Source organism: Chinchilla lanigera, unplaced genomic scaffold, assembly GCF_000276665.1.
Source record: "Chinchilla lanigera isolate Chin_1 unplaced genomic scaffold, ChiLan1.0 scaffold00053, whole genome shotgun sequence".
NCBI lineage: Eukaryota > Metazoa > Chordata > Mammalia > Rodentia > Chinchillidae > Chinchilla > Chinchilla lanigera.
In genome coordinates, this window is record NW_004955454.1 from 14066820 (window position 1) to 14082805 (window position 15986).

At 40.4% G+C, this 15986-nt stretch overlaps 1 protein-coding gene across 1 annotated transcript in view; it reads left to right on the top strand.

Moving 5' to 3' along the window:
- The window catches only part of Rp1 (retinitis pigmentosa 1 (autosomal dominant)), a gene marked incomplete in the record, with an annotated part of 300755 nt that extends 285264 nt beyond the window's left edge, over positions 1-15491 (top strand). Inside the window, 3 exon segments of the mRNA XM_013520200.1 lie at positions 2315-2393; positions 8914-8995; positions 13447-15491. Coding sequence (XP_013375654.1) covers positions 2315-2393; positions 8914-8995; positions 13447-13546 — 261 coding nt within the window.
- Between the last annotated feature and the right edge of the window lie 495 nt (positions 15492-15986).

Consider the following 15986-nt stretch of genomic DNA (forward strand, 5'->3'; position numbering starts at 1 on the left):
TGAACATAGATTAATATCTTAAAGGTAAAAATAGAGACAGCACTAAGCATAAAGAAAAAAGATCAATTAACACTATTTTAATATGAAATATTTTTGCTTCTCAAGACACCACTGAGAGAGTAAAAGGCTAGACACAGAGTGGAAGAAGATCTCATAAACTATGATCGACAGATCACTTGTTTACAGATTATGAACAGACACCCACAGATTAACAAGAAAGGGACAGATAAGCCAGTTTAAAATGTGGGCATGACTCTCGATTGTGCTTTACAGAACAGGATATGCAAATTGTCCATCATCATGAAAAAATATACCTTACCTTCCTAGTAGTCAAGAAAATACTGTGAAAACTTGCTGTATGAAGTCTTGCTGTATATAATCAGACATCTGAATTAAAAGTGTTGACAAGAATGAGGGCTGATTAGCCCGTGCAGCACTTAAATCTGTACTGTGCATACAGAACACTGTTGCACAAGCACTTTAGAAAACTGAGATTATTCAGGAAAACTAAACATATGTATGGGGACCATGTAATTTAATTGTTCCCCGAGAGAAATGAATGCAAACATCATGAGAAGACATGATCAAGAATATTTTGAGAGCCATTAGCTTAAAAATAGTATTGTCACTAAGTAGTGAGTGGATAATTTGAAATAATATTTAAATAATGAAAATGACTAATATGAAATGGAACAAAATGCCATTATATAAAACAGCATGAATGAATGTCACATAGGGCAGGCAGGAAAAGAAGACACTGTGATTCTGTTTCCAGAAGGTTCCAGACCAGGCAGAACTAACTGAGAGTGTTGAAAGACAGGCTCGTGGATACCACGTGGGGACACGGCGAGTAGGAAGGGGGATGACAAGGCCTTGGGTGCAGACAGTAACACTCCGTTACTTATGTGGGGAGGAGGGTTGTGATCCCTTTCCTTCTACACCACGAGGATCACAGCTGCCACTCCCCATACAAAAGATAGGTTACCAAGAGAACAAGATAACATATTTATTTAATTAAAGTTTTAAGTGACACGGGCATGTTCAGAAATGAGCACCCAAGGACCTGGGGAAAACTCCGTTTTTATTCTTAGATTCAGTTAAGAATGGTCAGCCATGTGGACTGGCGGAAGGGTCTGGCCTGGTGGTCATCGCTGGAAAGGGCAGCCCAGCACAGCCTGTCTGCTCCAGAGCTTCTTGAACTCTGTGTATGGCACCCCTTTCTCTCAAGTCTGGGTCACACCCCTCTGGACTGGGGTTCTAATGTACAGCTGATAAGATAGGCTATTTTTTCATGGTTAGTGCTTACACGGAAAGGTAGGAGAAGGTAATTTTCTAGGTTCTATGGCTTGCTTTGGGGGAGAGAAGTTCTAGTTTCCATGACACCTCTTCAGAAGGAATTCTGACTTCGATGGCTACTTTAGGGAGGAAGGAAGAGCAAGAGACAGGAAGGCAACAGGAAGTCAAGGAAACGTGCATCTAAGGCTGCTCCCGAGGCCATCCTCGTTCTCTTCGTTCAAAGGACTCGGCGTGCCAAAGTGCCTCTTTTCGGGTACTGGGTTCTGAGCCCCGGCAGTTACATACATGTGTTCACTGAGTATGGGCTGGTAACTTTTTTCTTTTGTGGTGCTGGGGATTGAATCCATGGCCTGTCTTCAAGGCTGTACCCTGAGCTACACCTCCAGCAGTACATTTGTGACTTGTACACTTTGTGTTTCATAGTTTATTACAGCATTTCATATAGGCACATATACATATTCGAATACATAGTTTATCTGAAAACAGAAGATACATAGAGACAAAACAGTGGAAAAGTCCTTGGAAGCAGCCTCCTGAGGGTGAGTCCAGCTCTGTCACCCACCAGTCGCTGATGTGGGGCATGTCACTCAGCTAATGTATTTGTCTTTTCCTCTACAAAGTGAGAAAGTGAGAAGAATTCACCCCCATGGCTTGTTCTGAGGGTTAAATAATTAACTTGGGAAAACACTTCGAAGAGTTTAGCACACAGTCAGGATTATATGAACTGTTATTACCACAAATGACAGTAGATTCAGGATAAATGTCCTCATTAATTCTTTAAAATATTTTTTATGCAACTATATGATTGACAAGGAAAGCAAGACTTCTATGCTATGTGCTTGTGTCTTTCACAAAACATAGTGTAGAATTTTGCTCATAAAATAATAAATAGCAATTTTTAGTGCTAACAATAACAATGTATGGCTAACACATAGCAATATGATATTGACAGTGGTACTACCATTATCTAGAGAAAAGAAACATGCCGATAGTCACTAGTTTTTTCTTTGTTGTACAGATTGATATTTTTTCCATTAAGGCTGTATCTCTTGGAACACTGAAGAAAGTTCTGATTAGTCATGATGGTACAGGTCCAGGTAAGATTTGGTTTCTTGGTAAGACATTGATTTTGCAAATTAATAAAAAATAATATGAAGGCAGGTGAAAGAAAGATGTATAAATCACATAAAGCTGAGAAAACAATTTTCTTTAAAGAAATTACACTTACATGAATTTTTGCCCAATTAGTTTTATCATATGACTTACAAAGGAGACCTGTTATGTTATTATGAAGGAAATTTCCTAGGAATACAAAAGCTGTGTGTGTGTGTGTGTGTGTGTGTGTGTGTGTGTGTGTGTGTGAGAGAGAGAGAGATGGAGACAGAGATAGACATAGAGATCTCCAGATCTCCTGGGCTATATACTGTACTCACAGGTACAGTTCTGCTTCTCTCGTCAGCAAACCAGCACCTCAGGGATCCTCCTGGGCCCTCCCTCCCCGCCTTGACCCTGCCCCTTACCTGGTGACTAAGTCCTGTCAATTCTACTGAATGTCTTTTTCCGCTATCTCTTTAGCACTGTTTAATTGAGACTTTGGTATGTTTGACTCTACAACCTACAGTCTTTACACCTTCCATGCAACTGTACTTTAACATATTACAGTAACAAAACCATTTGTTATATCTACTTATCTACTCCCTTTTTCTTTGGATGGATTTCGATTTTTGAAGCCCGGAATTATGTATCATTTATCTCTACTCTCCCGGTACCCGATGCTGTGTAGAGGAAACAGTGTATGACCGTAGGGGGCGTCGCGGTGCACCGTGCTGCCGCTGCGGGACGCTGTCCCTGGAGTGCGCGTGCGCTGCGGAGCAGAGGACCCCGGAGAGAACCGCGCCTTTCCGGTTCTCTTCCTGATGCGTGGAAACTTACATTCTGATTCCCTGCTCTTTGCCGAGGTCTTCCCTGCGCTCAGGGCCTGAGTTGGCAAAATCGCTCACCAGAGTCAGGGCTGTGACTTTGGCATGGGTCAGAACAGAGCAGTTGGAGGAAACCTAGACTGTAGTTCTTCAAATTCACTGGGAGCCTCCTCTTGGCGATGAGGGTGGAAGGTCTGTCCCAGACTCGAACGGAGCAAAGTGGGGAGGCTACTGAACCAGCACAGCCCCGGCGGCCTGCGACTGTCTCTCTCCAGTTTAAGGGAGCAGCAGCAGGGATGTACTTTAAGGGGTGAGCTATGAAAATGAAAGCGGCAGAAGGAAGAATGAAGGGGCATTGTGATTTTAAACACGTTTATAGACCTGAATTCCTCACACAGAAAAGGCGTTTGACGGAGAGAGCAACAGACTTCTAAAATATTATTTTCGGTGAAACATTCATTCATTCACAAAAACCTGCTGCAAGTATGGAAAAGAATCCTGTGACATTCTCAAGGCTTTTTTCTATTCATTTTTTGAAAAGAAGCCACACAAAACATTATTCTAACGCGAATGCAGTTTGCCTATAGAATCTGACGAAAAACAAAATAGTAATCCCCAAATTTGCAGCAAACTGTACAATGTAAGAATAGCAATTATCTGAGGATCTGAAAGTATATACTTGGACTCAACCCCAGAGATTCTGACCCCGGAGGTACTGAGTAACCAGAAGTGCAGTGCTTTTCCGTTATTTTTAATATAAGCACCAGAGGGGATTTTGGTCCAGGAAATCTTTGGACCAACTCTCAGTTCACGAGTTCTTTGTTAAGGGCGCCAGTGTGCAGGCAGTTTGCCGGGAGCTGGGCTTGTAAAGGTGGAGAGATGCAGATGGTCTGATCCCCTCCGCAGGATCTAATGGTAGCAGAAAAAAAATGAAATATTTTTTGTTATAATAGCGTGCAAGAAATATTTTGAATATGATCATCAGAGTTTTATTGTGCCACTTGGTAAGGGGAATCTACTGAGTTCCGAAGAACGTGAAGACTCCTCAGGAAAAGATTAGGCCTGGGAAACCTGATACGTAGGCTGGGTTAACTTCTAGGGATTGCCTGATTATTTGGGAACTTTGACGAATTTCTCTGGGTGATGGAATTAGGCTATTTCAAATACAAAGAAAGTTAAAAGTAAGTGCTGTAGCATGATTTCAAAATTCTTTAGCTAGATTGTCCTTCCTATATTCTCACACATTTGACTAAAAGAAAAACAGTGTCATAACAGAATCTCTAAGCTATATTTTTCCCTGTTTTTTCAAAATGTATACTGTGCAGTGTCTGGTAGTGCACCACTTTAACTCAACCCCAGAAAATTACTGTGATTTTAAGCATATCCACCCCGCAAAATCCCAGTGATTTCATACTGTTCTTCTTTCATCGCCTATCTTCTCCCTCAAAGGAGTCATCCTGAAATTTTTACAATCATTTTGAATTTTAAATATCTTTGTTTTAAAAAAGGTTTTGCTAATAATGTGAACATCTTTGAGCATACTTTTTGAAACATATGTTTGATGGTTTTTGTGCTTTGTAAAAACTATGATGTGCTATATGAAGTCTTTTGTGGCTTGATTTTTTTCCTACTCAAGTTTGTGTTTCTCAGATTCATTCACTTCTACTTGTACTATAGATATTTTCTTTTCACAATTGTGTAATATTCTATTGAGTGGTTATGCATAATCTATTTACCCTTCCCTTGTCAATGGATAATTGTGTTGTTCCCAGGTCCACTGTCACAAACAAGCTGAAATGAACTTGTCATGTCTTATAGAAATCAAAGATCTATACCTTCAGAGTGAATTTGCCAACCCCATCCAAACCCTGGGCATTTGGCCATGTGTGAATACTTTTTGGTTGTTACAACTGATAGAAGTGCTACTAGCAAGTAGTAGGTAGAGACCTGAGGTGCAGCTAAACAGCCTACAATGCACAGGATAATCTCTTAACAAAGAATTGCTGGGCTCTTATACCAATAGTGCTGAGGCTGAGAAACCTGCCCTAAGGTCAGTTTGTGGAAGTCAGCCATTAGGTTGAAGAACATGGTCATGTTCAGCTTTGTAAGATAAACCCAGTTATTTCAAAAGTGGTTGTACTAAGCTTTACTCTTACCTACTATGTAGAGGAATTTATATTGTGTCAGGTTTTCATCAGCGCCTTGTGCATCTAATTTGCCCCCTTATTTACGGATGTGAAATGGAATCTTGTAGTAGCATTCATTTATATTACTCATTTCTAGGAAGTGTGACTATGTTTCCATCTTTTCACTGTCCACTGAATTTCTTCTTCTGTGGAAAATCACATTCTTTATTATTTAAGGTAAAGGCAGCAGTCCTGTAGGGGAGGTGTGCAGTTGTGATGGCTCAGTTTAGTGAGCCACTGAAGATCAGGGTCCTTCCATACCCAGCATCAGTCTTCCATTACCTCAGTCTCACACTCCCCTGTGTGATCAGAGCTGCTTGTAGCACACAGAAAAGAAGGAAAGTCCCTCGTAATGATGTCATTTAAGCAGCTGAGATGGAAACCACCAAACTTCTGGCCACAGTTCATTTCTGAGAATTTAGTTACATAGTTCATGAATAACTCCAATACATCTTGAAGATGACAGTTGTAGCACTGAAGAGAGGTCAGATAGGGGAGAGCAAGCAGTAGTGACTGCCCCAGCGCCTTTTCCTGTTTGTGGTATGCCAAGGATTAAGATTCTTGATCATAATGTCACTGAATTTAATGGAATGATTTTAAAATAAATGATCTATAGATTTTCCATCTCAGTTAAGAAAATCTGTATCCTAGAACACTCTAGATAGATAGATATTCATATATAGATATTTTAAATCTTGTCTTTAAGATTTAAATATTTACTCCATCTGCAATTGGTTTGTTATATATGACGTGAAGATGAAATCCACTATTCTTTTTTTTCCATGTGGCTAACCCATTGTACCATATGGAACAACTGTTAAATCAGTTACTCTTTACCTGAGTGTTCTTTAAAGTCATCTTAATTGTAGGCTAGTAGGCTTTGCTCTTCATGGTTTCTGTTTGCACAGATTTTAGTTATGATGATTTGCTGCTAACTTCTCAGTTCATAAGTTATTACATGAATACTGATCAGTGAACAATTATGTCATTGCTTTCAAAGTGTGGCGGTTGGTGATAGGTCACTATGCGGCTATTAAGTTCTGCATAGACAGCAAAGCACAAACTCTATCTACTTGTGATGAGCCCATAAGATGGTTTATATCAATATCTAATTGCAAGATGAAAGTGCCTCAAAGAAGTAAAAAGTAATAATGATAGAAGTGAAGTTGAAAATAAATGAAGTTGTATAAGAAATCCCAGCCTGGAGAATGCTGACATTGCCACGGTTAGGCAGCTGGAGGAAGCCACAGGAGGGACTGAACACCAGGAATGAGGACAGTGACCATGACCAGGGGTAACAGCGTTGGTTGAAACTTTACAATAAAAGAGCTCTTACAGGGTTTTATGACATTGAAAACACAAAGGATAAAGTACTGGGGCTGACCCAAACTTAGAAAGGAGTTTGGGAATTTGCTAAGGCACAGAAAAGATGATTATTCTATGTTGTAAATTATAGGGCTGGGGATATAGCTCAGTGGCATAAGCACCTGCCTGGCAAGTGTAAGGTCCTGAGTTTGATTCCCGGTACAAAAAAAAAAAAAAAAAAAAAAAAAAAGTTGTAAATTATAAGACAAGAGAAAGACAGCAAGAGCCAGGAGATGTTGCTCAGTAGTAGAGTGAGTGCCTAATATGTACAAAGCCTTGAGTTTGATACCCAGCACAACACACACACACATACAAAAGAAAGAAAAGGTGAAGCGTGAAAGAAAAAGACAGAGAGAAACGAAGGGAGGGAGGAAAGGCTGGCAAAGGATGTTCAAATGATTACTGAGGTGTTCTTTAAACTCTTCTAATGATTTAGATTATTGTGTACTAAATACTACTATTTTTTTCATTTTCATACACATTTTTAACTGACAGTAAGAATTTTTGATGTTTTGATAGAAAGGTTCAGAGGTCAGCAGACATTTTTAGTTTTGCCTGCTGATGTCCGGGATCACTTGGCACGGCTGTGCTTGCGACCCTCGGTGTGGCTCCCTGCTCCCGTGTGGAGTGGCGCTGCCTGCGTGCAGTGTGTGGGGGGGTAGGTCGGCTTTGAATCCGTAGTAGTTTCTCGATGACAGCTCCAATTCTGCATTGCCTTCAGTTGTGTAGATTTATAATAAATTTTGATAACTAATAGGATGAACCCCCTACCTTACTTTTAGTTTAATTACATTGAAGTTTTAGATTAGCTTATGAAAACCTGACGTTTCTACAGTGCCTTTCTGTTAATGAATATAGGCTAGATAGCAGTTTGCTTATGCCTTCCTTGCTGACATTTAGTTTTTCTATACATTATACTACGTTTTATATTTACTCATAGATTCTTAAATTTTTACAGCCTTTGGACAGTGTAACTTTCATTGAATTGTGTTTTTAACTGCTTCTTTCTAGACAATAGAAAGGCACTGTACTTTTATGTTTTTATCATTTATCTAACCATTTTTCTCATTTTTCCAGTTATACTAGTTTCTTTAATTTTCTTTGGGTTTTTAATTTATTAAGTCATATCATGGGTGAATAGTGGAAGTTCTGTTTCTTTTTTCCAATACATTATTTTTCTTTCCCATTTCCTTCATTCCTTTTTCCTTCCTTTCTTCTTTCTCTTCTCTCTCTCTTCTTTCCTTAATTCATTTTTCTTTCTTTAGTTTCACTGACAAGCGCAGTAATCAGTGACAGCGTCTGAATCTTCACCATGAAGAATGGTTGACTGTATCTCCCCTTACTGTTTAAGCATGTCAACCTTCTACACCTTAATATAGTTGAAGTACAGTTGTATGATTTACTTCTTTCTTCATTCGTGTTCATGTGAATTTAACAGTTTTTTAGAACTTTATAGAGAGTTTTTGTTTTTAACAGGAAACCTCTTTGTCTCTGCTTTGAGTTCTCTGAGTGATGAGGTCACTCACACTGCTTCCATTTCTCTACTAATAATACGGTTTGGATCTAGATGTTCCCCCAAAGCCTCGTGTAGTCACAGATAGGGTTTTCCAGAGGTGGCTGGATCTAGTATGATGCTGAGGTCAAGGGTGTGTGATTACTAAGTTAGTCCACTGGTGGGTCTGGCCTAGTTCTGGGTGGGGATGATGGGAAGGCCCGCCCTGGGTGTGAGTGCTGCCTGCCCTAAGGGCGGTAGGGTGGATAGGCTAGAAAGGACAGAAAGAAGGCTGCTGTTCTTGCTTGTCACTTGCTGCTCACTGCTTTTGCTGCCTTCTGCCTGGCATGAACCATTTCTCCTCTGTGATGCCGGTCCACCATGCCACGCTGCCTTGGAGCCAGCCGATTAGGGACTGAAGCCTCTACAAACTGTGAGCTAACTAAACCTTTCCTCCTTTAACTTTGTGTATTGGGTATTTTTTCTCAGCAATGAGAAAAGTAACTAAGACAGTTAGTATAATTTAGATGTGTATTTTTTTTACCCAAGTTACTTGACAAATGTACTTTAAAGAGAATATCTGAAGACTATAAACCAATTCACAATCAGTATATTTTATGCTGAAGACTTAGTCAATGTTTGTCAATTCATACAGGTAATGGATGGTTTCTTGAGAATATTGTTGTTAAATTTGAAGAGGAAGATAGAAGTCAAAATGTGCTGTTTCCTTGCAACAGGTATGTGTTATCATTATGCGAAATTAAGTGAGGTCGTTATGCTTCCTTTGACCCAGGGTATCCCAGCTGTGTCCTCCCCGCTACCTCTTCCCAGCTTTGGAACCCCATCATTCCCTGCCATGTTTAAGGACCCAATCCACAAAAAGGCATCTGACATGAATACATATTTCTCAGATGAAGAAGTAGAAACAGCAAATAAATATATGAAAAAATGTTCAACATCACTGGTCACCCAAGAGATACAAAGTAAAACAACACTGAAACTCCATCTCACCCCAGGCAGAATGGCTATCACCAAGAGATCAACCAAAAGCAAATGCTGGAGGGGCTGTGGGGAGAAAGGGACTCTTCACTGCTGGTGGGAGTGTTGGTGGGAGTGCACCCACTGTGGAAATCAGTGTGGAGCTTCCTCAGAAAACTAGGATTAGAGGTCCCATTCAACCCAGCTAGTCCCCTTCTGGGTATATCTCAGGAAGAATTAAACCCAACATTCCACAGCGATACATGTGCACCCATGTTTACAGCAGCACAATTTGTAATAACTAAATCATGGAAACAACCCAAATGCCCATCAGATAAAATGATATGGTCTTTTTATACAGTGGAGTACTACTCAGCCATAAAGAAAGTTAAACTTGAGGCTTTTATAGGTAAATGAATGCAACTTGAAACGATACTCATAAGTGAAATAAATCAGACTCACTAGGATTGTCTCCTAGTGTGGGAAATTGAAACAGTAAATAAGTTCCAAAATGTACAAAAGAGATCATGAAATGGGAAGAAACTGTTCAAAAAATAGAGGAACTGGGGTGGGGGAAAGGAGAAAGGAAGAAAGAGAAAAAGAAAAAAATACAAGATCGTTATACCACTAGTTTCTCTTAGTTCACTGAAAATAAAGGTTTTTGCTGATACCTTTGGACAATTTTTCATGCCTATATCTTGGACTCTGAGGAACTACTTTGAAGGTAATAATATGCAATGTATTAACTGTCATCATTCTCCTATTATTTTGTTTTGAAATTTTGTTTTATTTTCCCATAAAATAAAAAAATACACTAACAATAGAAAATATAAAATGAATTTGCATCCGTTATAAATTAGTCTATAGAATATGCTGGTTAACTCATTCAGTCCTCATGAAAAAGAAGTGGAATACACAATGGAGATTCAGCAATAAGGCACATCAGTCTCTCTCAAGAGCTATCCATAGCTTCCCTCATGGCACCGTGTTTGCATCCTGAGGGCCAGGATAGAGAGTTACATATGCAGTATGGTCCCAGGTGTTAAGCTGCTACATCCATGTGATTGCATGTTCCTTGTATCTAGAGAATTCATGTGTGGGACAGTGCATATTAATCTAGTTGTCTATCTATTCATGCAAAAGTATTGCATTTCTGCTTGATGTCAGGCACTCTACCAATTTCTGGATCTACAGAGATAAAGATCAAGATCCCTGGTTTCAAAGCGCGTCCCTGTGGTGGTAGGTAAGGGAGGGCAGATGTTTCTCAGTGAAGCTGAAGACCCGGATGTGCTCTGAATTCAGCAGGTGTCTTGCCATCGCTGCTCCCTGAAGTGAGGTATACTCTTTCAGACCAGCACAGAAGCACAGTGGTTGACTGACTGGATCTTACTTTGCTATTTTTGTTTCTAGGAAATATCCACTCTTGTGAAATTTAATAATTCACTCCATTCTCTGCAAACAAAATTTATGAACACTGTTCTGATCTGTTTGTTTTTTATTTGTCAAAGTTCATTCATTCAAAAACAGAAGGACAAATCAGAAACAAAACTTTGTAAATAAGGAAGGATAGAGGGGTTGAAGGGAAGGGAAGAGATTGGGCAAAGAAGAAGAATTAAGATACATCATGTACAAGTACAAATTCCCTATGGTGAATACTATCATTATGTATATATAAATTGTACCAATAAACTTAGTAAAAAAATAAAATGCAGATATGCAATATAGGTATTGCCATTTCATAAATTTTAAGCTCTGAAAATGAACCATATATTTTTATTTTTGCAAGTAATCTTTTAACTAAAAAATGAAGGTTGAAAAGAGCAAAGATTTTCATTTTTCAGAACTAGATTTGAATTACAACTCCCTACAGATGAACTCTCACAACTTCAGTTTATTCTTACGTGAAATAATAGTAATGATACCTATTCCGCAGGATTATTTGAAGAGTTCAAATAATATCTACATAATATGGGCAAAAATGTCCTGCATCTCGCAGAGGCTGCAGGGTGGTAAATGTCATTGTCACAATTTCAAATTGAAGGAATACTGAGACACAAGCCCATGCATGGAGGTGATGAGAGAAAAGTCACCTTTATTTCTAAATCACACATAAGTACTTAGAATTTTCCAACTAATTGACTAACTTTTATTTTTTAATAAATCTAGTATCTATGTAATCTAATATGGTAGCCATTAGCCACATATGGCTAATTAAATTCAAATTAATTAAAATAAAATCAAACTAAAAATCAGTCACTTGGTTGCACTAGCTCAATAGACACAGATGGTGAGAGGCTGCTCTACTGGCCAGTGTGCACACATTTGATTCTGTATCACAGGCACGGTCTGGCGTCACACAAAGCCGTGTTTCATATTATACAATGTAGTTTCATTTCAACATGATGGTGACTATGAAATAATGTAAGCAGGAAATGAAATATGATTCTCTTTCTAAATGCATCACATTTAACAAAATTCAGTATCAGTCAAAGTGGGGAATAATGTCATATTAGCTTCATAGCCAGAGTCAATTTCACTGGCAAGACAAAAGCATACAAAATCAAGGTGGAAGTCGCTGATTCCTACCTTTCAGAATAATGACAACCTTGGAATGGAATCTATGGGAAATAAATGATGCAGATGAAGATGTTTTATTGTATCACACTGCGTGATATTGAACACTGCACGCAAGCATACCATTGCACTGCTATCATTAATGCAATGATGGCAATTTAAAGTTTTCCTTGATCCTTTATCTGAGGGCCCATGGTTAGATAAATATGGAAAGAGAGTTTTCCTGGTATTTCATCCAAGGTAGGAAAAGCCAGGGATTACATTTAGTCCTGTGCCTCATTTAACAGAAAAACAAAAACAAAACGAAGCAAAGCAAAAGCCAAATTGATGTCTGCGAGGTGAATGACATGCCAAACTAAGAGAAGGTGCCTGGAGTGCGGGGTCTGTGTGTCGCTTGGCCCTCGGAAGGATTTTAATCCATGATCCAGCAACCTGTTGTTTCCATAACATTGCCGTGCCTTTGTGAATTACCCTTGAAGGCAGAGATGCTGGCACAAAATGCTGTATTTGCTGTAAAATTGGTCAGAGTATTCTACTTCGATTTTGGATACTTTAGAATCTGGTTTTCAGCCATGTTTGTGAGCTGTTTAAAATTCAAGACTCCTGCTAATCATGAGAAGAAAAGATCTCTGAGAAAGAGATTATGGGTAAGTTTATTGCAGAGGTAAACAACAGCAGAGGGGTCTCTTCGTGTCATGGTGCCTGCAAGGTTCGCACGGCTGTCTTCTCTGCTGCTGCTGGCGGGAAAGTCAGAGCGGCGTCCACAGCAGCACTTACTGAGCTCTTACGTAGGAGCGGGCATCACAGAGCACTCAGAACTGCACATACGAACTCGTTGCATCCTCTCGGCAAACCTGTAGGTGGGCTCTGAGATATTCCTGCTTCCCAGACAAGGAGGCGGGGGCACAAAGAGGATTCATTGCTTACCCGACCTAATTAGTGGAGACAGGATTCAGATAAAGGCACGTCCAGCTGCAGAACTCTCCAGTCCCACATGCGAGGCAGAACCGTGTGTATCTACTACACTTGCAGCTGTGCCTCATCTGAACTAGACGCGCTGTAGGTGTAAGACACACACTACATCCCAAAGATGTAGCCTAAAAAGTCATGTCACACATCTTATATTGATTGTTGGAATAATCTTTGAAATTATGAAAATGAAAAATTTTAAAATTAATTTCGCCTCTTTTCTGTTCTTTTTTTTTTTTTTTTTTAACAAAGTGGGTCATGTTTTATTTTCCTTTCAGGGTACTTTAATAGAGTCTGAGAGTTTGGCCACTTTCTGTATTTGCCGGTCAGTCATATGACAGTAGAGATAAAATCTACCACAAAGAACACTCTAAATGAGAGATATTTTTTCACTTGCAGATATTGTAGAGTGTTTGTAATGTTGTCAAAGAGTTTTTCTACAAATCAAAATTTTGGAGTGGAGCAGTGTGACTCGGCAACTTGCATGTAGGGCAAAGGTTTGCGGGAAAGACAGTTTGGTGTAACTTGAGATCTTAAGTGCTTTTGAAATAGTGTGAGCGTCTCCTTGAAGTCCTCCTTAATCCGTTCTCTATTTTGCTTTCCTCACTGAGAGAAAAGCTTTTTTTAGGACTCTCTGTCATCAGTTATTTCCTCTCCTTCCCTGCAGATGGCTCGACGAGTACCAGGATGACGGCAAGACGGAGCGGGAGCTGCTGGCGGAGAGCGGCCCCAGTGCTGGTGGAGGGGTGGGGTCCGCCGTCTCCTGAAAGGACACGTTGAAGTTGTCACTCCACCCTGCTCCCTGTGGCTAGTGATCTGCTTGTGACCACCTGTTTTCTCTCTGCTTGAACTGGAGCAAACACCTGGGCAGAGTCCGCTGGGGTTGGACATGTTTTCTGCTCTTGAGAACTTAGGAAGTTGGGAGAACAGCTCAGAACCATCAGACGACAACGGACCGAGCTCAGCCTGCACTGTCTGGGGTGCATATTTGCTGTGCTCCCTTCTCCCCTACTTTCCTCTCTTCTATTTCACCCTGTGCCTTCTTCCTGCTTCTTTGTGAAAATCAGACAACTGTCAGTTTACTGAACCACCGTACTGAAATGTCTAGATTGCTACCCTTCATAGGTGAGTAACTACAAAGGTACGGAAAACACGTGATTAGTGTGAAAGGCTTTTATGCCACATGTTAATTTCAAAGTGGAAGTCTTCATCTCAGATGATGGTATGTTTCTCTCAGTATTTTAGTAATTTGAATAAGTCGATGTAAAATGAAACCAATCAGTCGAATTACTCGGTGTTCCCCTGTCCTCCTCACTGGGCTTTGTGGGACTGGGCTTCTCAGAGCCAGTCAGTGGGACCGCAGGCGGATAGCAACAGAGCACCGTACCAGGAAAGAGTGTGGAGGGAGACACCCAGCAGGCGTTAGTCCCTTCCCCGTGAAGCCTCAAATATTTGTCAGTGTGGTGCCGCAGGCAGCTTCTTCCCATCCTTCAGACTGGCACATGAGATAAAACCCATCTGCAGTCACAGGAGAGGTCTTGGCACGGCTTTTCATACCAAAAGTACCTGCACTGCATTCTAGTATTTTCTGTTTTGGGTTTTTTTTCCGGTACTGGGAATTGAACTCACTACTTTGCACTTGTCAGGCAGGCGCTGTGCCGCTGAGCTAAATCCCCAGCCCTCTGCATTTCATTCTAAATTCTGCTACCATGAGGTAGATATGTCCATTATCCATGTTTTGCAGATGAGAAAGGCTGGACTTTGAAGGCTAACTGATTTGCCTCACTCAGAGAGGAAAACAGAGAGAGAGCTAGGATCTGAACCCGGGTCTCGCTTCAGCCTGGGGACAGACACAGAGTTCCTGCCTGCTCCTCTGTCTCCGCCACTGGCTTTCAGTGTCCCTCGAGGGGAGGAACCTGAATTTCACATCTTATACACCGCCTTCATGACTTTGTCCTATCCAGACACCACTTGTGCTGTTATAATCGTGACTCTTTTCTTTAAACTGTGTTTAAATAAGGTTATTTAGGGGTGGAAGACAGCTTAGCCTCATCCCAAACCACATGGATACTATCCATGAAATCGCTGATTTAATATGTCATCACATTTTTCTCTAAAACACATTAAAATGAATTTATACTCAGTAGAATTCTTGATTAACCTATGTGCTACTGAAAATTATGAACATCCGGTTGTGCACATTTTGTAGTTAGGCAGACTAGTGCATATAAAATGAGAATATATGTATACAGACATTCTGAGGCTAGCGTGTAATGATCAAAAGTGACAATTCAGTAGAAGAAGCTACCATTACCTTTTACTAATGTTACGCTAAGGATTGCTCCAGTCCTTAGAAATGGTATATCTGACATCTAAAAATGAGCCCACATAATAAACAGAATTTTGGTGCTCCCAGCTATAGCTTAGATTGACATTGTCCCCCAGATGCCTGGTTAAAGCTTAGTCCCCAAGCTGGAGCTGTTGGTAGGTGGTGGGAACCTTAAGGGATGAGGCCTTGCGGCAGGTCTTTAGGTCTTGGGGGTGTGTCCGTGAACAGGGCTGTGGGATGTAGTCCCTTTCTCTCTCTCTCCTTCACTTACCTGTTTGCTTTGCTACGTGCTCTGGCCATCATGTCTTTCCGAAGGCACAAGGCAATAGGGCAAATCCATCATGAACCCAAACCTCTAACACCATAAGCTGGAATAAACCTCACTCTAAGCTGATTATCTCAAGTGTTTATCATAGTAACAGAAATCCAACACAAAACTTGTTTGTAAAGTGGCTACCTTATTTTGAAGGTAAAAATAATAACGGTTGCATCCAGCTGTGGTAAAAGCTCAGAGAATCAGTGTTAGCCCTTGATGACAATTATTTCATGATTCCTAGCACAAGGCAGACACTGAATCATAAACACATTTATTTAGCAGAGGTTGTTAAGGATCTCCCATGTGCTAGACACAAAATCATACACTGCAAATAAAATGGCAAACAGAATTTTCTTGCCCTCAGAGGCGCTCAAGAACTCGTGTGTCAACACAGAGCAGGAACACTTTCTGCTGGACTGCAAGCCCTGTGGAGACAGAGATGACTTTGTGCTCTACTTTGAATATTTGGTTCTTGGCATAGCACCTGTCTCATAGTAAGTGCTCTGTGTCTGTTAGATGCATGAATCATCTTGGGCTTGCAATGAGAAGCACCTCCTTAGTG